Source organism: Gastrolobium bilobum, unplaced genomic scaffold (assembly GCF_033153095.1).
Source record: "Gastrolobium bilobum isolate Gb01-03AN ecotype WA unplaced genomic scaffold, APGP_CSIRO_Gbil_v1 utg11941, whole genome shotgun sequence".
In the NCBI taxonomy this organism is placed as follows: Eukaryota; Viridiplantae; Streptophyta; class Magnoliopsida; order Fabales; family Fabaceae; genus Gastrolobium; species Gastrolobium bilobum.
In genome coordinates this window covers 415,048-439,813 of record NW_026898164.1, presented here as the reverse complement: position 1 = coordinate 439,813, position 24,766 = coordinate 415,048, and the positions used below count along the sequence as shown (strand labels likewise).

At 31.7% G+C, this 24,766-nt stretch overlaps 1 protein-coding gene across 1 annotated transcript; it reads right to left on the bottom strand.

Annotated features, from left to right (window-relative positions):
* Window positions 1-836: 836 nt before the first annotated feature.
* Window positions 837-2,947, bottom strand: LOC133313430 (flavonoid 3',5'-hydroxylase 2-like). Its single transcript, XM_061514805.1, has 2 exons — window positions 2,042-2,947; window positions 837-1,469 (listed from the first exon to the last, which is right to left on the bottom strand). The coding sequence occupies exons 1-2, from the start codon at window positions 2,945-2,947 to the stop codon at window positions 837-839; spliced, it is 1,539 nt and encodes a 512-aa protein (XP_061370789.1).
* Between the last annotated feature and the right edge of the window lie 21,819 nt (window positions 2,948-24,766).

The window sequence follows — 24,766 nt, the reverse complement described above, 5'->3', positions numbered from 1 at the left end:
ATCGAGATACATAACAAAAACCTGGGATTGCACCCTCCAAAATGAGTGTGGATAAAAAAAAAATAACTTGATTATAATTATTTATTGATAATAAGATAAAAAATATATATATATAATTTTTAAATGAGTAATTATGATCGAACATGATCACATAATTACTTTTCTCCACGAGAGAATCTATTTCTCTTCAAAATATGTTTTTTTTTCTTCTTATCTTAGTAATTACAACATAAAATAAAATTTATTTGATTATCTATTTTTATTAATTATTTCGGAAAAACTTCTTTATGTTTTGGTTTTAGAATAAGGATATGTTCGATTATGTTCTGCATTTTTTTTAAACTATTTTGTAAAATAGTTAATAAAATAAATATTTTCTGTATTTTCTTTTTTTTGTTATCGAACAGTTTTTTTGAAAATTAAAAAATTATTTTTAAAAATAGTATTCAAGCAGAAGTTATTTATTTTTTCTTAGTTATTCTTATTTTCATTTTTATGGCTTTCACTTCTGACCACTGGCAACCATTACTAGTGCTATGAGAATAGTGTCAAGCTTTCAAAACTTATCGTGGAAACAAAGATAAATGTTTTTTTTTTAAGTAATTCTAACAAAAAACTTTCAAATAGAAAAATATAAAGAAACAGAATCAAACTCTGGGTTTAGATGTCAGAAAGAGGGTTTCCTCAATAGATAACATGTCACCTCCGGGGAAGGAGATTATTCTAACAAAGGACATTTATGGTTTGTGCAACACAAACAGTTATTTAAATATTTACAACCATAAAGCATGTAGACAAGGCCTGAACAGAGTCAGTGAACCCAAGCAAAACTGTAATTAAGGAATGTAAGCATTTGAGGGCAACCTAGGACTAACCATAGCAGAAAGAGGGACCTTCTTCTGCAAGGCAAGTCCAAAGGCCTCTTCCATGTTCAACTCCCCAACACCATTTGGTAGCTTCCATTCAAATGAATGCACCAATGTGCCCAAAATGTAATGAACAAGCACAATCCCCATCCTAGTCCCAGCACAAATCCTTCTCCCAGCACCAAATGGAATTAGCTCAAAATCATTTCCAAGTGGATCAATTCTGGCATTTTTCCCACTGAGAAACCTTTCTGGATTAAACTCCAAAGGGTTTTCCCACACATCAGGGTCTCTTCCTATGGCCCATATGTTCACAATCAGATTAGTGTTCTTTGGGATGTAATAGCCATTCACTTGGCATTGTTCTGCAGATATTCGAGGCAAGCTCAGTGGGGTTGATGGATGCTTTCTGAATGTCTCTTTGCAAATGGCTTCCAAGTAAGGAAGCTTCTGTAGGTCAGATTCTTTGAGCCTTCTCTTCTTGCCAATGACTTGGTCCATTTCCTCTTGAGCTCTCTGCATGATTCTGGGGTTTTTCAACATCTCTGCTAGTGCCCACTCTATGATACTTGAAGATGTATCAGTACCTGCAGTGAATAGATTCTATTCCATGGAAGCATATAGTTGTGGTTACAACCAAATCTCAAACTAGAAACATTAGTGCATGTGTACTCTAAATTTTTTCATATCATTGTTAAAAATACTAATGTATATAATAAGCGAAATAGTTTTCTCACTCTTTACGTGAGAAAATTTTCTCATGCTATACTTATAATACATGAGTGGATTCCATATTGACTTTTTTGTCTTATCACTTTTTTGTGGACCCCATTCATGTATTGTGTGTGTAAAATGAGAAAATCAATTCCCATATAATAATCATCTCCACGTTATATTGTCAGGAAATTAATTCCCAGTGCAAACAAAATTTATGGTTATTGTCTTCATTTCCACGTATAATTATTAAAATAAGTGAATAAAATATTGGCATAAAGGTAACTACGATGTTTCCCGCAACACTTGTTTTCAGAATCTATTCCTGCTTCGTTGCTTTAGTTGAGTTCGTGAGATTGTATTCTATAATTTTACTTTCAGTTTATCTTCTTCTTCTTCTTTAATTTTTTTGTAATAAGAAGCAGAAAGACAGAATTAAGAAGTGAGAAAAAGGGTTATACCAAGAGGAGTGCCTTGATGTTGGTGAGTGTTAGTTTCTCCCCATCAGTGTTTTCATTATGATGAGCCAAAAGAACGTCTAAGAAATCAGGCTTAACCTTTCTTATATGAGTAGAAGCCGCATGCTCCTCGATCATCCTTGTCAACATCACATCGAATTTCTTGTGTAAGATCTTCATCCCACGCTCTATGCCTTGCAGGTCAAACCATGCAAGAGAAGGTACATAATCTCCTATGTTAAAGTACCCTGCAGTCGTCATGAGTTCAACAACCATGTCCTTGAACTCATTTGATTCAGAACCTTTTGACTCAAACACACGACGACTTAATATCACTTGACCTATCATATTAGCCATAGCATAAGTCAACATCTCAGCCACCCCAACAGCCTCACCTTTATTGCCACAATCATAAATTGCACCAAGCATGTACCCAATCTCTTTTTCTCGAACTTGTGTCCAATCATGAAGAGCCTTTCCACCAAGCAAGTGCAAGTTGCTTAGTTTCCTAAGCAACTTCCACCTTGAACCATAATCAGCAAACACCAAGCCCTGTGAATCATAAGCTAAGTGAATTACTCCAGCACTTCGAGGCCGGTTGGAGAAGTTATGGTCAAGGGTTTTGAGAAAAGCACGAGCTGCAGCAGGAGTAGAAGCCACAACCATGCTATTTGTGCCCATTTTGAGGTACATCACGGGTCCATATTTTTTGGCCATTTGTGAGAGTGTGACATGTGGCATGCTTCCCATTAGTGGAAGTGCACCTACAACTGGCCAACCTCTTGGGCCAGGTGGAAGTTTTCGGTGATAATTTTTGACAAGTGAACGAAAGATGAGATGGGTAATCAAGAAGATCAAAATGTACAAAGCAATTTCTTTGAGAGGGAATAGCTCATCCAGATTGGCCATGGTGAAGCTTGCTAGCTAGTATGAAGCCTGTGCACTAACACATTTGTTCTTTCTTTTTTTTTGGTGAAACACATTTGTTCTTTTAAATCATTACTAACTCAGCGAAAATAAAATAAAATAAAAATCTCAAATAATAAATTTGAATAATGAGTTAATTTTATCAAACCAACCATTCACTAATAAATTTTATTTTTATGATAACCCTGATTAATTGACCTATGGTTAATTGTATACTTTGATGTTGTAACCTGAGTTGAGAGTTAGGTGGCTGTAGCTTTAGTATTATGGCTGATTTTACTTTTGGTACTTCTTGTTCGAGCGAAACGTATATCTTATGCACATCCTTTGAGCTAGTTTTTGGGGTGGTGTATCCCAAAGTTCTTAACATGGTATCAGTCGCCCCTCAATTTCTCTTGTGGCGTTTCTTAGCACAGGTAAACTGGGTCTGTTGCATTGTCAAGGTTCTTTACAGTTCTTGTATCAGTTTTAGTGTGAATAAATCTCTAGTTTTCTTCCCTGTTTAACATAAAATGTGGTTTAGCTTTCTGTTTTTCTGATGCAAGAATCACCTTAGTTTAAGCAAACTACGATCATATTATATCAACATTTAGCATTGACTTAGAAAGAAGGATCACTGACAATGTCAGTAGTTGACTTTGTTTAAAAACATATATCAATGGCAAATGTTAGAAATTTAATTGTAAAGCAACAAGTGTGCTAGCTAAATTCCACGATAAAATGGGAATAGTGAGAAATAAACTTGTGATCCAGTGGCCACCGTCCACCGAGATGTTCTGATAAGACTTTTGTAATATAAAACAACTATTTCACTAACTTGTCATCCCAAATTACAAAGTCTCTAATATAAAGCTTAAGATATTAAGTGAAACTATCAATTATTTCTATATTTCTCTAACTTTAATATTGTATACAAAGATGTGATTGAGACTACATAACAAGATTGTTCTGCACCCAGGAATATGCGGATCAGGTTATACCAAGGGTACTTTATCTTAAAATTATTAATTGTATTTAATTATTATAATTTGATGATGTAATGGAGTTACTTATTTTAATAGAAAGTACATTATGGATATTAATTATTATAATTTGATAATGTAATGGAGTTACTTATTTTAATAGAAAATTATTATGGTTTTTTTTTGAAAAAAACACGCATCATCTTATGCATTTTGCACAATTATGAATGGGGAATTCGAATATTCTCCTGTTATATGAGAGTCGATTGAGATCAAAAAAAGTAGGCCCTACACTTTATTTAAAAAAAATAGAAATGAACCTCACACTTTATGTGTCTGTTGGAAGAAGAAAGACTATCCCTTAACAGGAGAGTCAAATTCCCAATTAAAAATACGGTGATATTAATTTTGTATCATTCCTTATGGATAATGAGAGTCTTTGAACCTAATTTAAAATTTTAAAAACTAATTTTTAAAATAATTTTTTATTTTTTTAATGAATTTAGTGTGATCCATTTAAATGATATAAGCTTATGTCTTTTTAATGATTATAATTATATACTCCGAGGAATACATAATTATAATATGAAAAGTTATTTTTTTGTCTCTCCACATCAGCAAAGAAATTTCTGAAAAATATCTGACGAGAAGAAAAAAAACATTTTCATATTATAAATCTATGTACTCCTCGGAGTACATAGTTATAATCATTAAAAGAACATAACCTTAGGTCTTTTAAAAAGATAAATAATTTTCCTTTTTTTTAATTTAAATAAAATTAATAACTACTTCATTTATTTTATATATTTTTTTAATAAATTTTAGTTGCCTAACATCCTCCCAACAAAGACATGGCTAGGAAGCAGCAAAAGGTTTGGATCTCGTGTTTTCATAGAAATTGTAGATTTTTATTTTATCTTTCAAACAAGACTAATATCACATCAATTGGGCGAGTATAACTCAAGTTATGCTCAAAATACAAAATCATATTTTTGTTGTCAAAATAGCGCATTTTAACGTCCAATTGCGACTCAATTAAGGCTCATTACGGGGTTTTCACCCGTAATTAGGGTTCCTACACATATTTAATGTAATTTTGAGAGGAAACTCATATAACTTGACACCATAGTTCTCATCAGAGAAGCGAGCTTTTCATGCTTTTAATAGCCGGAGACGAGTCAGAGATAAGATTACGTTGAGATTCTTTAATATTTATTGTGTCATCATACTAATGGAGTTTGGGGAAGCCTTCTTGATTTCTTATGTTCTTGTTTCTAATATGATATGCTAGTTTTCTTTTGTAGTTAGGACTAGATAGAACTCAATCAAATCTTTATGTTATGAATAATCTTTAATGTCAAGCATAATCAATTTTCTGGTTAAATACATTACAAGATGTTTTCCCATACTTTCGCACCTTTTTATATCATATGAATTTATTTTTTCTTCATGCCTTCTATGAATTTGATTTTGTAGATTGATCTAGGGTGAATGTAAGATAATAGCGATGTTGGTACATGAACCGTGCATGGTAAATTTATCGTAATTCTTATGATTCTCGGGATAGACATAAGAATAATACAATATTTATGATTCTTAGATTTAATACGTACTTTCTTTGAAGAACAATCGGAGATCTTTAAAGAGAGTAAAGAATTGGGATTTCTAGGGATTGAGTTTTAGTTAATTTAGGGGAATTGAAACATTAATTGTGTTTCTTGATTGTCAAGTTACTCACTCATTATTGATTTGCTTTTTGAATTCAAGTTTCATTCAACTCTCTTGAGTCTTGATCGATTGTCCAACTTAAGCATAAATAGTGAATTTGTTGTTGAAATCTAATTCTCGTGGAAATAAATCTCTTACTCTTACACTTTATTACTTGTACACTTTATTACTTGTATGATTGATACGCTTGTCTAGTTCACAACAGTAAGTATGAGAAAAAAATAAAACTTTTATACTATTCTCACCTTTACAATTATTTTCACTTATATTTCATTTTTTTTTTTTTTCATTTTGATAAAGGAGTATATATATACTCCAATTGCACCGAAAATAATTAAGCTCGTGACAAACTTAGGTAACGGGCCTCTGAGAGGTGATTTAAAGTTGCTGGCATTCATGCAATTCGAAGCTTCGTTGATTTTGAAGATAATCACAACTTTTCCAGATTTTAGAGAGCTAATACTAGTTTGTTACTTCATCAGGAGTAGATTTTTGGTTCAACAAAAATGAAAGAAAATAATTATAAATGTAGAAATAGTGCAAATGTGTTTTTTTTTCATATTTGGTCAGTATATCCATCCGTATTACCGAATATATTTTCCTTTATCAGAATTTGATCTTCTTTTTTTCGGTAGACTATCAGAATTTGATCTTAATCGGAAGATTTTGACATTAAAAACCTTTTTTCAAAATTAAAAATAACATAAAAAATTATTTATTTTTAATCACAGTAACTTTGTAAGAGGATCATTTAAATTTATTTTAATTTATAAAGTACATATTAAATTGACCAAATTATTAAAAAGCTTGAATTACATCAAATTTAACAGTTTAGTTGAGTCCGAAACAAAGTTGTGAAATATTAAATTTTATTTTAATTAGTATAGTATTATGTATGTTAAACAAGTATTTTAAAATTAAATAAAATTATAAAAGTAAAATTAAAAGTATCTAAGAAAATTATTTAAAATTATTTATAATTAATTTAAGTTGACGAATAAAACAGAAAAATTAATCATGATTACTTCAAAAGATTTAAAATTTAAAATTTTCCGAATAGAAAGTTAAGAGTTATATGTTTCTATTTCAAGGAAAATAAACTAAATGATTAAATCACTTCCAAAATAATGCATATGAAGTAGAAATTATTAAATTTTAATATCGAGGATTGGTTCGTGACGATATGAATTCTAGAATGAACAAATAGTTAAAAAAGTATCTCGATATTGAATAAGTTTCATATTTGTATGAGTTTTTTTTCCTTTTGGATCTGAAGACCTAACTCGTCTCAAAAAATAATTAGGGTGATCAAATTAAAAAAAAAATACCGACTCTGATTAAAAAAAATCCCCACTTTGGAATAATATTTTATTGTACTCTGTTGCTTTAAGATACATAGCTCAACCGTTGTTTAGCATTTTCGTTTTTACATTTTTCAAAATCTTTCAAATTATTAATTATTAAATTTCTCTTTTACGTTATTTTTTTTAGTGTGATAGGTTATATTTACAAACTTTTTTGTTTACAAACTACACTATCTTCTCTCGGGAGAACACTAGTTACACTATCTTCTTCCGGGAGAAGATAGTGTAATTTGTAAAAATTTATACAAAAAATTTGTAAAGGGATCATTCCCCATTTTTTCCTAGTATCAAAATATACAATTTCCCTAATAGTGCTACTTCTATACTTGTCTTGTTTTTGCTTGAAAAAAAAATTACAAATGCATTTTTTTTTTTCCTGTTTTTGTAACACATGATGAAAAAAAGCTACACACGTGAACTCGATCTCACTAGCGGATCAATGCAAGGGAGAGGACAGAAAAAAAAAATGAGACCGTTCATTTTGTGAGTGTGCATTATGCATTATGCTGGGGACTTTCATGGAAGTTAGGGGTGTTTGGTTCAAGTTTTTAGAGAGGATTACCGGTAATCCTTCTTTGGTAAATGTAATTACCACGTTTGGTAGAAGGAATAAATTACGATTCCCGGATATCCAAGGATTACCGGTAATTTGATTTATAAAGAAAAGTCACTATTCAGATTACCAAAAATAATATGGTAATTCGGAATACCAATCAGAATACCAAGTAAAGGGAAAGCACAACAATAAATTTTGAGACAAAAATACTCCAATACACATAAAAATCTAGACCCAATCTATCAATTACAAAAGTAAAAATAGTTTGGGGTTATTTTTGTAAAATAACCTCATATTCCAAGTCATATTTCGTTCTAAACCAAATATGGAATCAGTAATTTTTATCCAATATTCCCGGTAATATTTTGGCGAACCAAACACATCTTTCGTAAGATTCCAAGTAAACTCAATTTCTACTGAATTCCCATTAATCATGATTCCCGGTCACCAAAAAATTTCTCTTGTACCAAACACAGTAATCAGCTTGACTGATCGGCAATGGTCCAAAAGTTTTTGGAGCCTTGTATGTTATGGTCCAAAGCAAAGAAGTAGAAATTCTAAATTTTACTTTAATTAGTATATATCATTATCTATACTATACAAGTATACACAAATTTGAATAGAACTTTAACAAAATAAATTAAGGGAAATACATTTCTCTGTTTTTTTTTTCTTACTGAATTTCACCTATTTTTTTTTGAATGTATATGAGTTAATTTTATCTCATGTAACATGAGAATATATTTTACAATAAATAAAATAATAATCTAAAAAAATACCATAATGTAAAAATGTTTTTTATAATTCATATAAGTTGGGTCTAAAAGTGGTTTAAAATAAAAAGTAAAATTGTAAAGAAGATTAACAAGGGCAATATAAAATAATTTACATCTTAATTTTTTTTTAAAAGTCTTTTCTTGGAGGAAATTAAATTAAAAAATTAAATCACTCTCGAAATCGTATACTTTAATGTATCTATATATAATAAGGGATAAATGATTCTGCCTATTCTTATTTTGTCTATTTTTGTCTACCCCTTTCAATATTCTTCGATTACAATATAATCCAACGGCCCATATTTACAAAATAAAATAAATCTTTTTTTTCTTTCTTTCTTCTCATTTTCTCCAATACATTTTCTCTCTCCTCTCCTTTCTCTCTTTCTCTACGACCAATACCTCTACAGGCATCAGCGAGAAAGGAGGAAAAACAGGTATATGTATTGGAGTAGAGGAAAAGAGAAAGATGTGGGAGGAAGTGAAGAGAAAGAAAGGAGGAAAAATAATTTATTTTATTTCACAAATATGAACCGTTAAATTATATTGTAATCAAATAGTATTGAAAGGATAAAAAAAAATAGACAAAATAAAAATAAATAAAATAACATATCCCTTCTATTTTATGTGAAATACTGAATATAATTCTCTATCTTAAAAAATTCACCCGCTTGATTATAAGAAATATTTTATTGTGCTTTCTTTGTTCTTATGACACGTAGCATATATTATGCATAACTCTTGTCCCGACACTTAGTTATTGTGAATGAATATACTTTAATACTTTTATTTACTCTGACACAGCAAATCAACAAGAATAGTACAAGGGTTATATTTGTTTTATTTAACATCAGATAATTTATCTTTATATTTATATATATATATATATATAATAAAGGTGAATTTTACTTCTTCTTTTTTCTTTAATTATTTGTGAGTCTTTTTATAATTTTATTTCACTAATATAAAATAATATATCTTTAACAATATAAGAAAAAAATTTCCATAGTACAAAGTACAAACATGAAATCAATCTTCTCATATTTTATTTTAATATTAAATATATATTTTAGAAAATAAAAAAATCACGTTACTAAATATATATTTTTTCAAAAATTCTTCACAGCCACATAAATAAAATAAAAATTCTCCCCTTAAACAATATCAAAGAATAAAATATTATGTACCAAAAAAAAAAAAAAGAATAAAATATTGTCTTGCAAAGACTGAGATACTTGCGTGATCTGCGTGTGTAATATTCAATGTGTTTGGTTCAGCCCCCGTGACTACCAAGATATCTCGATTCTTCCTTTAAATATAGGTTAATGAGCCATCAAATCAAGTTCCTGACGAAATTAGCATAAATATCCAATGCAATTTTGCATTCTACATCCTGCGTTAATTATAATTTTTTTATGAGAGGGAATTATTTTATGTTAAAATTTCACATGAGAGAATTTATATTAAACTAAGAGATTAGTGTTTGTAATTTACCAAAAAAAGAGATTAGTGTTTGTTTTTAAAGAATATGTAACTGTGTCATTTTAATCAAAAGTAAAACTACTGTGTTTTATGTGAAAAAATAGTTACATAATAGAAATTAGGGGTAAGATATTATAACAATTAGGGGGATAAATGAGTCAGAGGCCTTTCAGGAGCCTTTGGCTCGGCTCATGAAGGCCTGAGTTTACATGTCTAATATTGGTTGTTAGAACCAGACTTGGACTTGTATAAAAGCTCGTTTAGTAAAAAGGCCTCAGGCTCCAATTCAAAAGCTCGGCCTTAGAGCCTCTCAGGCTGGCCTAGTATATTAATTTTTATTTTTATTTTTATTTTTTATACTATTTATAATAGCCCTCTCTCTCATCTCAATCTATTTCACCCCTATTTTATTAATTAAACAGACTTTTTGAATGATTTTGTTCTATATTATGCTGCTTGGATATACATTGAATTTATGAATATTTATAGAATTACTAGTGTTGTTGATTGTATATTCTGTTTGGATAAATTTTTGTTGTCTTATTCTTTTCTAACAGGCTAAATCAGACTTTTATTTTTTGTAAATAAAGTAGGCCACAGGCCGATAATTATATTTGTAACAGGTAACAGGCTTGTAAGGCCGACACATTTAAACACAGGCTTAGCCTTTTAAGACCAAAGCTCGGCCTGTTAACACCCCTAATAACAATCAATTAAGGTTACTACTAATATTATTACCAATCAATTTCACTGTTAGATCGATTATGTTGGTCCAACGGTTATATTTATTTTCATCTTTATATGATTATGAATTCTCATATTTAATACTTTATATTTATTTTTATCTTTGTATGATTATGATTTTCCATATTCAATACTTTCACATTAAATATGGGGAATCATAACCATATAAAGGTTGAAATAAATATAACCGTTGGATCAACATAATCGATCTAACAGTGAAATCGATTTGTAATAACATTGGTTGGAGCTCTAATTGGTTGTTACAATATCCTACTTCTAAAAATTATAGTAAAAAAATAAAACATTTTTTAATTTTTTTTGGTAATAAAACATTTTTTACTTTAAATATTAAATAAAAAATAATTTTAACTAAAATAACTATCCTTTAAAGAATAAATATTTATCCTTTAATGTTTAAACTAATTAAAATATTTTTAAATTTACAAACAAATTCAACCAAATATGAGGCGCACAGTTTCAGATTGAGTTATCCTTATCATACATTATCGTTTCTTGTTTAAAGGTGACAAGTGGGAACTCTTTATGGGATCAAGTTTTCATGTGAACAAAGCAATAATATTTGTAATTTTGTATACATCTTGCTTATGTAAGTTAAATATACTAGATCAATCATTAATAAATTAATAATATTATCGTTTACTAATTAATTTTAAACTATTATATCATGTGATAATTTATTTACCTTTTAATTAATATAAAACTAAAAACATTGATTAACCCGCGGAATCCGCAAATATGTCTCGGTCAGTAGTCAATGGATACATGTCATTAAATTCGGAAGTATTTAATTGCATGAAATCAAAGAGACAAACGACGTGATGTGTTAGTGTCAATGACAAAGAACATTGACAAAATATAGATTCGTACTCGCGGAAATAACTGAACAACAAATTAAGGGCCATTTGACTCTAGTAGAGTTTTTTTAAAAATTATCACGGGAATAATTTCACGGTGAAAAGATATACCACAATAATGCATTATGACGCGACATAGTGTAGATCATGTTGAGAAATGATAGTATATCTGCCGCGTTCTTTGCATGAATGGGGACCAATCGCGGGTTGGTGGGGAGAATATTGCAATCTGCTACCAACGCAGGGCAGTGCAATAAATGCAACTGGAAGCGGTAGGAAGAAAGCCGCGTACCAGTGCAACCTAAATGTCTGCTCCACCGCGTCCCAGCAGTTAAAATATATGGTTTTAATATGTCATATGAACATAAGAATATATATGTTTGACGTAAAGGTACATAAAAACTAAATTTTATCCAATTAAATATAAAACAGACATAAAGTTTAATAATTTTAATACCAATTAAATATACAACAGTAATAAAGTTTAATAATAGTAATACCAATTAAATATACAACAGTAATAAAGTTTAATAATATTAATATAGCATATTTAACAAATTTAATAGATTAAATAATACTAATATTACAAGCTTTTTATGAAATTAAATATTAAATAGTAATAGTATAAATAATATCAAATTATAAAATCTAAATACACTAACCTAACTTTTAACGCTAAGAAATATCGAAACTCAAAAAACAACATAAATAAGACCACTAACCTAATATATTTAATAATACATTTATATCATATTTAACTGCCATACCAATAATAATAACAGCTTACGCATTTACATTCAATCATAATAACATCTTATTTAATTAAATACAATCATAATCGTATTTTGTATAAGCTGGCCAGAAAACAAAAACAAAACCTGGAAAGAATCTTATTTAATTTAATTAAATACTATCACAATCATAATCTTATTTAACACCTAATATTTTGAAATAATATTTTTGTGGGTTATGGATATCCATATAATTATATTATTTATAACAGTGATAATAATTTTTTTTTTAAGTTTTTGCAGAAAAAATTCAAATATTTAATATGATTTATGTTTCGTTAATGATAGTCTATAATTACTTGAATATTATAGTTATTCATAAAATAATATGATTATTACGAAAATATTCCAAATTTTCAAATGAATTTTTTACAATACATTTAATATTTTTGAATTTATATCGGTTGTGCCAGACCAATTGAAATTATTTGTGGTTTTAAATTATAACTAATTGAAGTATGATGTTTTCAACTGACCGAATCATTTCAATTATTTTTAAAATATGGGTTCATTCTTTTTTTCATATAAGTTACCTGCAGTAAAATCAATACGACATCATTTTGGGTGAAAATTATGATGTTTTTGTCATTTTAATTTTGTCTTTATATTTATAATTTTTTAATCTTTCAATCCCAAAACGACGTCGTTTTGAAAATAAATACAAATAATTTATGCGCAGTAATTTTTATTAAAATATTTTCCAAAATAAAAAAAAAAGTTTTCAATTTGGTAATGAATTAAGATGAAGTTGGTGCCATGATGTAATTGCTTACATCACATTTCTACATGGAATTGAATAATATACTAGAATCCAAAAGGATACGAGAAAACAATGCTTGGCTGACTTTAGCCATGACACACGGGAACTCTAATATTGATTACGTTTCAACTTAGAAGGTCGTAGAACTTGGCCAGTAGCTTTCTGTCCATAAAAAAAATACAAAAAAAATAAAAAATCCGAGAAGATGCCGGGGCTAACAGCTCCAAAGATTTTTTTTATATTTACAGGGATTGGAAAACAAAATTTTACTTAAACTGAATCAACTGCCACTCGAATAAATTCTCTTTGTGCTGGGACGCGGTGCAGCAGGGATCACGTTCAGGTTGCACTGGTACGCGGCTCTCTTCCTACCGCTTCCAGTTGCATTTATTGCACTACCCTGCGTTGGTAGCAGACTGCAATATTCTCCCCACCAACCCGTGATTGGTCCCCATTCATGCAAAGAACGCGGCAGATATACTATTATTTCTCAACATGATCTGCACTTGTTGTGGTATATCTTTTCACAGTGAAATTATTCCGGTTAAAATAATTATTCTTTATAAAAACGAACATTTTCCTCATAAAATAATCGCATAAAAACCAAACACACTGATTAACCCGCCGAACTCTTCAAATATGTCTCGGTCAGCAGTCAATGGATACATTTCATTAAATTCAGAAGAAATTAATTGCAAAAAACCAGAGAGACAAATGGCGGGATGTGTTAGTGTCAGTTAGGGTTCGTAAAACGGGTCAATCCGGCCCGATCGGCATGCAACCCAAAAAAAACGAGCCGAATTAGGATTGTCTCGAAAAAAAAAAGAGTCAGAAAATTCAACTCAACCTGACCCTAGTCGAGTTAGGGTTGGCTCGCGGGTTGGTTTAAAAATATGACTCGTTGATTGGTTTGAAAATATAGCTCGCGGGTTGGCTCGAAAACTAGCTCGCGGGTTGACTAAAAAATTGCTTGCAGGTTGGCTCATTTTCAACATATTTAAATGAACTTGTAGTATGTGGCTTCCATAAGCTTAAACAAGGGTTACAAAATGAGAAATAAAAGCAAAATATTTCAGTTTCTAGTTTTTTTTCATATCAAATTTACATCAATATCGAGAAACAATTAGAACCACTTGCTACCAAGTGGGTAAGATATTTGAACCAAACAAAGCAACCACAGCCTAATAATATAGAAATGGCAGGGATGTGAGAAGATTAGAGACTTAGGTTTAGAGAAAGAAGAAAGACGATGACAACATGTGTAGGTTTTCTCCATTTTTGTATATAATATTTTGTATTTTTTATATATAAAAAAACTCAACCTGTGAGCTGGCTCGTTTGACTCGCGGATTGACTCGTTTTTTTACGAACTGACTCGTTTTTTCCGAACTGGCTCGGGTCAAGTTGGCAGCTCGTTTTTACCAACCCAACCTGACTTATTTTTTACGGGTTACGTACCAACCCGATGAATTGACTCATTTTTACCGTCCCTAATGTCAATGACAAAGAATTGACAAAATATAAATTCACACTTGCGGAAAGACCAGTGTTGTTGGAATAAGAGTTATACTTTTGAGAAATATTTTGTCAATTTTATTTATATTGAGTCTTAAAATACCGAATAAAACAGAAAAATTAATGATCATTTCTAAAGATTTAAAATTTTACAAATAGAAAGTTAAGAGTTGTATGTTTTTCTTTAACGAAAAATAAATTAAATGATTAAATCACTTTCAAAATAATGCCATAACTTATTAAATTTTAATCCATAAGATTGACTTAAGTGACAACATAAATTTCAGAAGGGATTAATATTTCTAATATTATATTAAATAATTTCATTTTACATATATATTAAAGTATGTGGTGACCATATAGGATTATGTGAAGCGAAAAGAGAAAAAAATAAAATATGGATCTCATACATTATTATGTGTATGTAAAAAATGAAATTATCGCTTATAAAAAAAAGATAAAATTATCTCTTATAAAATAAAAAATATTAATCCAAAATAATATTATACTATGCGGTTCCCTTCTCTCTGTCGAGATTCGAAGGACTTAATTCATCTCAAAGAATAATTAGGGTCATTGAATTAAAAAAAAAACCTCACTCTGATTAAAAAAATCCCCTCTCTAGAATAATATTTAATTGTACTCTGTTACTTTAAGATACATAGCTACACCGTCGTTTAGCAATTAGCATTTTCCTTTTTATATTTTTCAAAATCTTTCAAATTATTAATTACTATTAAATTTAATGTTATTAAACTAAACCGATTATCGACTAGATCAAGATATCAAATCAATGGGTTGTTTAATCTCTAAGTCATTGGTTGAAGTCCGCTTAAATTGAATTTATGTAAAAATATATAATAAATACATAAATAGAAATGATATGACAACAAAATAATTTGGTTTATTGATTAACATATCGTTCTCTTTCATTTAGATGTCAAGTTCAATTCCAAGAATGTAATTATTTTGAAATATTTAGTCACAATTTTTAAAAAATCGGTTCAACCAAACTATCAATACTGAATGAGTACCAGTTGAATCCGATTTTTGACCGATTCAACAGTTATTGATCAGGTTATATGCATAGCCGGTTCATTGATTGAGTCGGATCGGTTAGGGTATCGGTTCTTAGCTCAATCGGTCTGACCGGACAGGTTGAGCTGATTTTATTAATACTGATTAAATTTCTCTTTTTACGTTTTTTTCCCAATATCAAAATCATTTTTCTTAATAGTGCTCTTCTATAATTGTCATGTTTTTGCTTGAAAAAAAATGCATTTTTGTTTCCTGTTTTTGTAACAAATGATGAATAAAAGCTACACACACGAACTCGATCTGACTAGCGGATCAATGCGAGGAAGAAGAAAAGAAACGACTTCCAACCAACAAGAGGAATTAGGCAAGGTGATCCATTTCACCTTACCTCTTTGTTCTTTGTGTTGAGCGCCTTGCACATCTGATTCAAGCTGTAACAGAGGCAAAAGTGTGGAAGCCAATTGTCCTAAAAAAGAATGGACCTCTCATTAGTCATCTTCTTTTTGTGGACGATATCCTCTTCTTTATGGAGGCTACTGTGGACCAGGCTAAGATTGCTAAATCCATTCTTGACCTCTTATGGCCAAAAGATTAGCTATGAGAAATCTAAAGTGTTCTTTTCTAACAACGTTAATTTTGGTAGAGCTAAAGAAATGGGTGACCTTATGGGTTTTGGAATCACTAGGGATCTACGGAAATATCTTGGTGTCCCCCTCCATCACAAAAGAGTTTCCAACCACTCTTTTAACCATGTCCTTGATCATGTGCAGTAGAAACTCAGCTCTTGGAGTGCCACTTCTCTTTCATTAGCTGGTCGTGTCACCTTGGCTAAATCAGTTTTAGCTGCCATCCCTAGTTACACTAGGCAGACATCCTTACTTCCTGCCTCTGTATGTGATTCCTTGGAACAGTCTACTCGAAACTTCATTTGGGGATCTACCCCTACCACCAAAAAAACTCACCTGGTTAGATAGGATACACTGTGCTCCCCCTCTGACCAAGGAGGGCTAGACTTGAAGAACCTTCGTCATTACAACCAATCTTTTATTATGAAAGTGGGCCATGGAATGCTAACGAATGATCAAACGCTATGGGCCAGGGTCCTTCGCAACAAGTACGATGTTGAAGATCGTCTCATCCCCAATGCTAGGAAGCATGTTATAGCTTCTAACCTATGGCGTGGTATATCATCTTTGTGACCCTCCATATCTGCTGGCTCCAAGATTCTCCTAGGAAATGGCCTTTCTACTCGATTCTGGTGGGACAGTTGGGTTCCTCAGGTTGAGAGATTGGAAGCTGTCTCTCTTAGCCAAATCCCTAAGGAGATTAGCCATCGAAATGCAGCTGATTTTGTCCTCCACAATGGATCCTGGAACTGGCCTCTATTCCAGAACCTCCTTCATAAGGAGGTGATCTATAGTATAGTTGGAATTATCCCTCCCATCCCACCTCGATGGGGTTGACCGAGTTGTTTGGACTCATACCAATAATGGCTGTTTTTCTGTTAAATCCGCGTACAAGGCGCTATCCCATCCTCAGGTCCATGACACTTCTGTGGATTGGAATATTTTGTGGGATTGGCAAGGACCTCAAAGAATCAAATTATTCCTATGGCTCTTGATTGGGAACAAACTGTTGACTAACACTCAGAGAAGGTTGAGGCACATGAGTGAAGATTCTTACTGCATTAGGTGTCACCATAACTATGAGGACTGTCAGCATATCTTTAGAGACTGTCCTTGGGGTAAGGAGATTTGGGGTATCATTGGTTGGCCCCAGCATGCTAATTACTTCTTCTCCTGTACCTTCATCGATTGGATGGCCTCTAACCTTAGCTAGGCTAAGAATCGTGAAACTACAGAGAATTGGCCTACCAAAGTTGGCATTATCGTTTGGATGATCTGGTCGGAAAGAAATAACCTAGTGTTCAACTCGGTTACTTGTTCAACTACTAGCCTATGCCACAAGGTCAATGCTTATATCTGTAGTATTAACCATGCTTATTCTCTCTTATCAGCAGCGGGCTTGAAACAACCAAGGAAAAGAGAAATTCTGGTTAAATGGATCGATCCTAGTGATGGCTGGGTCAAGCTCAATTCCGATGGTTCATGCAAGGGTGCTAACCACACTATGAGTTGTGGTGGAGTTATCAGGGACAATGTTAGTAGATGGGTTACTAGTTTTTCAAAGAAACTTAGCACGGGTAACTCCCTTTTGGCTGAGCTTTGGAGAATATTAATTGACCTGGACATAGCTTGGAATGAGGGCTTCAAATGGGTCTGGTTGGAAACTGACTCTGTAACACCCCGTATATATCCAGTAATGTTATCATACTATCGTACTAAGCAACGCTTAATTAAAAATGCGGAATATCTTTTTCTTTTCAATTATGATGTCATTATCATTACCAAGTTGCTTATTAATCAATTAATAAAACATCGCCTGTATGCAATTGCAATAAAACAACTATCTGAAAATACCTCATAACATATATAATAAAAGTGTGGCTCTAGTCACGGAACTACAACAACGTAGACCGGACCATCTAACAGTTTATACAACTCCAATCTACAGCACTAACATAAAGTGTCATGGACAATCCCCATGCTCACTCAAATAAGGCAACACGCCCAACATCAGTCTCGTCAACAACAAAAGCATAAATAGCGAAAAACGCAAACAACATCCATATCCAGTCATGGCAGCAATACAACATAATATCATCAACTAAGCTCTGACCTCCTGCCGCCAGAGGCATCAGTCACCAAACTACCGGAACCTGAAATAAGCATTCCCCAAACGTGGGGTGAGATCTCTAAACAAGAAATCTCAGTAAGACAAAGGGTCCTCAAGGATCTTCCACCCCAAGCTCACTTACATGTGCAATATAAGTTTAAAAGCAGTTCATCAATATCATTTCTAAAACAGTGTAATGCAGCAGATAATCATGTCATGTGTGTCAATACTATTCTACTGGCCAGAGAAATGCAGGATTTACATACGCCAAATACCCACACTAGTGCAAGACGCTACTTGCATTCACCCCGGATCACCATATCGTATGACGCTACATACTCAGGCTTACCGTCAAGATGAAACAACACATGCATATTAAAAGCCATTACACATAAAGCTCAACAACATTTCAAATATTCAAAGCATGTAACACAGCATGCAAACAAACACCCCCCCATGGGACACGGTGGAACCACAACATGGCTAAACCGAGGACACGAAAGCTTACCTTCCAAGCTAACACCCAAAGCCAAGAGTCCACAGCTCAAAGTCCAAACACAGCAGATTCACAATCTGTTATGGACCAATACTATATCAATAAAAATGCAACACAAGCATATAACTTAAAGACAACGCCTTTCCTTATGTTTTACGTCTTAAGGCTCCATACCAAGCCATAAGCCCTTAATCACAACGATTCTGACTTAGTTCATTAATTACAGAAGTTCAACTTCATCAATCTAGGGTCCACAAACCCCCGATAGCCTACTGCACACACAACACAGCTACTGTTCTACGAAATCCCAGAATATCCGGATATTCCTCGGGACCATATCCGGATATGCAATATCCGGATATCCAGAATCCCATATCCGGATATTTCACGGGCACATATCCGAATATTTCACTACAGAATGCAGAAAATGCATTTCGTGAAGATATCCTTCCAAGGTTCCATTTTTAACACTTAATTACGTTAAAGCATGCATCTTTATACTGATTAAGGTCCACACCCCAGTTGGTTACTTGATTAACCCATTAAACATGCAAAGATCACACCTTTAACCCATTAAAACACAAGCTCAAGGTAGGTACAACTCACCAAAGCTCAAAACAGAGGATCAATGGCTCTTGGAGCTCACCACACTGCCTCTAAGGTTCTGGAAATAAGGTGTACGAAAATGCAACACAAAGGTTGGTCCTTTCTTCACAAAGAAGCTTCTTGAAGCTTCACAAGCCAAGTAGGAAGCTCTCACCCTCACACAAGGCCACTCAGCCCACAAACTGACTTCAAACAGTCCCTCAACTCAGAACCAAAATTCTCTACACACTCACAAAGGCCACTCACACAAGGCTCAAGTGTTTGGAGGTGAAGAAACCAAGCAAAAGTGACACTTGATCTCCAAAATGGTGAAGAAAGCTCAATGGAACAGTAGAAACTGACCAGCCACTCCAACATTCACGTAGCAACAGAAAATACCTAGGGTTTTGTGCCCTTAACAAGGGTATTTGTAGCCACTTACCCAAATAACACACAGTATTAACTTTAATTGCTACGCTTAGCATTTTAATCCCAAACTTTGGAATCTGAAACTACACAATTTTCCAAGAATTAACATATTTTTCTTATAATTTTCTGAGCACCTTTTTGATATGCGCTTTTCAAAGCCAGTACCGGTTTCCAGCACCAGTTCTCATTATTTGGACTTGAAACTCGTTTTACAAGTCCTACATATCATTCTGGTAATTATCATGCACTTATTATAATTTTTCGGGATACTTTTTCGGCACGCATTTATACCGACTAGCAGAACCGGTATCTGCACTTTTCTTCCGAAAAATGACTTTCAGCATTATTACTTACTTACTATAATTATTAAAGCCTCATAACAATTATTAGGGTCAATTATGGAATCATTTCATATTTTCTCATAATTTATTAATTAAATTCCTTAATTAACGGTGCGGGTTCTTACAGACTCAACGGTTGCTCACAAGTTGGTCATTTCAGGATGTGACACCCACCAACCTTTCTCCTCTATTGTTAACAGAATCAGATGTCTCATGTGACTACCTTGGAATGTTGAAGTATCCCATATCCATCGGGAGGGAAATGGAGTCGCGGATTGGCTCGCTACCAATTTTGACGATCACGATTGGAACGTGTGCCGTTGGGATCAACCTCCACAAGGCTGTTGGAATCTCCTAGCTAGAGACTGCATGGGTGTCTCTTTCCTAGACTTACTCGTTGTTAGCTGTCTTTTTCTTCCTTTGTAATCAAAAAAAAAAGAAAAAAGAAAGAAAGATGAGACCGTTCATACTGTGTGTGTGCATTATGCTGGGGACTTTTATGAAGGTTAAAGTCATCAACTTTGATCGATAATGATCCAAAAGTTTTTGGACCTCTGTATGTTATGTTCCAAAACAAAGAAGTAGAAATCTTACATATTATTTTAATTATTTTAGCGTTATTTATACTATTTAACTATGCAAGTATATATAAATTTGAAAAAAAAGCTGTAACAAAATAAATAAGGGGAATACATATCTCATATTGTATGAGATAAAATTATTTTAAACACACATACAAAAATGAGTGGGGCGATTTTTTTTTATTTATCTCTATTATTTTTAGTAGGTTCCACCCACTCTTTTGAGTGTGCATGAGACAATTTTGTTTCATATAATATGAGAAATATATTTCTCAATAAATAATTTTTTTTAAAAATTATCATAATGTAGAAATATTTTTTATAATTCATATAAGCTGAGCCTAAAAAAAGATTAAAATAAAAATTTAAAATTATAAAGAAGATTAACAAAAATTATAAAGATTAACAAAGTTAATTTAAAAGAATTTATATCTTAATTTTTTTTTAAAAAGCCTTTTTTTGATGAAATTGAATTGAAAAATTAATTCACTCTCAAAATCGTATACTTTAATGTATCTATATATAATAAATGAAAAAATGTTTCCCTTATCCCAAGAAAAAATATTAACTATTCTATATTTTATTTCTAAATCATAAAATAATATTATTTTGAAAATATAACAGATAATTTTATCTCATGTAAAATACTGAATGTATTTCTCTGTCTTAAAATTCACACGTTTGATTATAAGAAAATCTTTTATCATGCTTTCTTTACTCTGATGACACAGAGTCTGTTTGGATTTATTTTTTAACTTAAAAATTATTTTTAAGTTAAAGCTAAAATAAGAACTTAAAAAAATCTAAATGTTATTCAATAATTATATATAAATTTTAGTTTAAAAATTACTTAAAAACTCAAACCTCATTTCAAGAAAAGCTAATAAGGGCTTTAAGAAAACTTTTCCTAAAAACTTTTGATTTTTTTCTTCATTATAATTTTTTATAATTATAAGAATTTGTGTAAAAATTTATTTAGTCTAATTTTTATTTATAAAGAGAAAAAAAAATCTAAGCATGCACGTGTTATATATATTAAGGAAAGTTATATTTACAAACTTTTTGTTTTTAAACTCTTACAAACTACACTAAGTATAACTGATCATACACTAATTAAGAGTGTATGACCGATCCTAATTAATATAGATCATTTTCTATATATTATATTATGCATAACTCTTGTCCCAAGAGCGCCGACTTGTTCCACAACTTGGTCAGTGTGAATGAATATACTTTAATACTCTTATTTACACTGACCCAACACATCAACAAGAATGGTACAAACATGAAATCAATGCTCATATGTTCTATTTTAATATTAAATATAGATTTTTGAAAATAAAAAAAGTATATTATTAAATATATTTTTATCCAAAAATTCGTCATAGCCATATAAATAAAATTAAAATTCTCCCTTAAACAATGTCAAAGAATAAAATATCGTCTTACAAACACTGAGATATTTGCGTGGTCTGCGTGTAATCAATGTGTTTAGTCGAGTGTCGTAACTAGTGGTGATAAATGGATCAGGGGTCTTTGACTCGACTTATGAAGGCTTGAGCTTACATGTCTAAAATTGATTGTTAGAACTAGACTTATACTTGTATAAAAGCTCGTTTAATAAAAAGGCTTTGGGTTCCAATTCAAAAGTTCAGCCTTAAAGCTTCTCATGTTGGCTTACTATACTAACTTTTATTTTTATTTTATATTTTTTATTTTATTCATAATAGCCTTCAATCCATTTCACCTCAATTTTTTTGGTTAAATAGACTTTTTGAATTGTTCTATATTATGCTGTTTGGATATACATTGAATTTATAAATCTTTGTGGAATTATTAGTACTGTTGATCATATATTCTGTTTGGATAAATTTTTATTGTCTTATTTTTTTTTAACAAGTTAAACTAGACTTTTATTTTTTATAAATAAGTCAGGCCTCAAACCGATAATTATGAAGGACCTCCTATGCAGAAATATAAAGGTTTTGATGATGTCAAAGCTAAGGAGATCATATTGAAGCTTGGAAGACATTGAAGAATATGATGTTTGGAATATTAGCGCATAGGTTAGAAACCTTGTAACTTCATTTTGCCTGAGAGTGTGATTTCTTGCTCCGAACATTCATTTGCAAAAAATAAAATTTTATCAAATGTGATAATTAGGTAACTATCAAATAAATTGTTTAAGAAAATAAGCATATCCCTAATTAATGTACAAAATAGGGCATAAGGAAAATTTAGTAACTATCAGGTCATGGGTATTTTATATATATATATATATATATATATATATATATATATATATAAGTTTAGTTGTATTAATAAAACAGATTCTGGTTTAAATTTTGTTAAGATGCAAATAGCGCTATAAATTGAGTGCGTTTTTTTGGGGGTAAATACTAGCCATAGGATGTTGATCAAATGGTTGCATGTATTGAGCTCATAATAAGACAAATAAAATTGCCTACACTGTAGAGATATTTACAACTCTACTTTATCAATTTTTGTTCTCTTTTTTAATCATACACGCGATCTACACATTCTGAAAAAGAGAGAAAATTTTCAGAAAAAAGATAGAGTCAAACTTCCTTCAATCAATCTTCTTCTGATATTGTGAGCGAAAATTTGTGAAAGAAAAATCCTACCATATTGAGCTAAACATTGTCTTCAATTTTTGATCTGAAAGAAAAATCTCAAAACTACCTCATCAATTGGTTCTTCGAGTTCGCCCAATCTTGATCCTAAAATAGTGGATTTCATCTTTGGTTGGGTTATCTTCTTGTGTGAGAAAAGCTTTCAATAGTGAGTATTATTGGATGTGGGTAAAATCTGGTGATTTTTTTTTTTTTTTGAATTGAAAGAACACTACCCACAATCTGTTTGTCAAAAAGTCGCTGAGAGTATATTCTTGACGTTGAGATATATAGTCTCACATTGGTTGTATGAGCCACTAATGTGAAGTTTATAAGGCCTTAGGCACTCCCACCCTTTGAGCTAGCTTTTGGAGTGGTGTATCCCAAGGTTCTTTACATGGTATCAGAGAGCTTGGGTGACTATAAGGGCTCTTGGACCTGTGCAATCCCACGCTTCTAGCCCAAAGGGCTCTTGCGTGAGGGGGCGTGTTGAGATATATAGTCTCACATTGGTTCTATGAGCAACTAATGTGGAGTTTATAAGGCCTTGGGCACTCCCACCCTTTGAGCTAGCTTTTGAGGTGGTGTATCCCAAGGTTCTTTACAGGTTATCTACGATAATTGGAGAATAAACGTCGTTGCATCACTCATTCATTTTTTGCGGAGCTTGAAATCATATTTTCCTTGGCAGAAATGGAGTGCTAGGATCTCTGTAAAAAGTGAATTAGTGTCAGGTGTAATCTTTCTTTAATCTTTCAGCTTTTGATCTTGAAATCATATCACTGAATATTGTATCGATTGTTTTGTTGGTGGTTGTGTGAATTAAAGATTAGCCCTAGTGGGAAGTCTTGAACCAAGAGGGCTTGAGCAAAGTAGCTTAGCTTGAGTTGATCTCGAGGCTTGAAGCAGTGGAGACACCCTAGGAGTGAGTGGTTTATGGTGGATAGAAAGGATAAGGAGATCTTTGTCCAAGTCCTCTGTGCTTAGCTTGAGTGTCAAGATCTCATAGCTTGAAGCTAGAAAATTCTTGGTTGTTTAACCGAGGGTGTTAAGGAATTTTTTTTTCTGCTATAGTTTTATTATAATTGCTTGTGTATTGAAGTGCTTGTAAAACAAGTCTCTGGATTTTAATAAAACTTAGATCGCCTTCAGTATGGATGTAGCACCCAATTAAGACTTAGTGGGTGTGAACCATGATAATTTTTTGGTGTGTTGTTCTCTCTTGTATACTCTTTTAATTTCTGCAGTTTTTCTGTATATTAGTTAGACTAATCATCTCTTAATTTTTTTTGTTAGTTTGTGCAGTAATAAAATTAGCTTAAATTTTTTTTGGTGCTAATATTTGGATTTAAATTGTATTAATATCATAATTCTGTTATACTGTTCAGTTAGTGATTTTAATTTTGTTT

Excerpts from the sequence above, each read along its gene's own strand:
- LOC133313430 (XM_061514805.1), bottom strand. The coding sequence starts at position 2,947 with ATGGCCAATCTGGATGAGCTATTCCCTCTCAAAGAAATTGCTTTGTAC. Across the intron at positions 1,470-2,041 it reads ACATCAAGGCACTCCTCTTG|AATCTATTCACTGCAGGTAC; the intron begins GTATAACCCTTT and ends TCCATGGAATAG.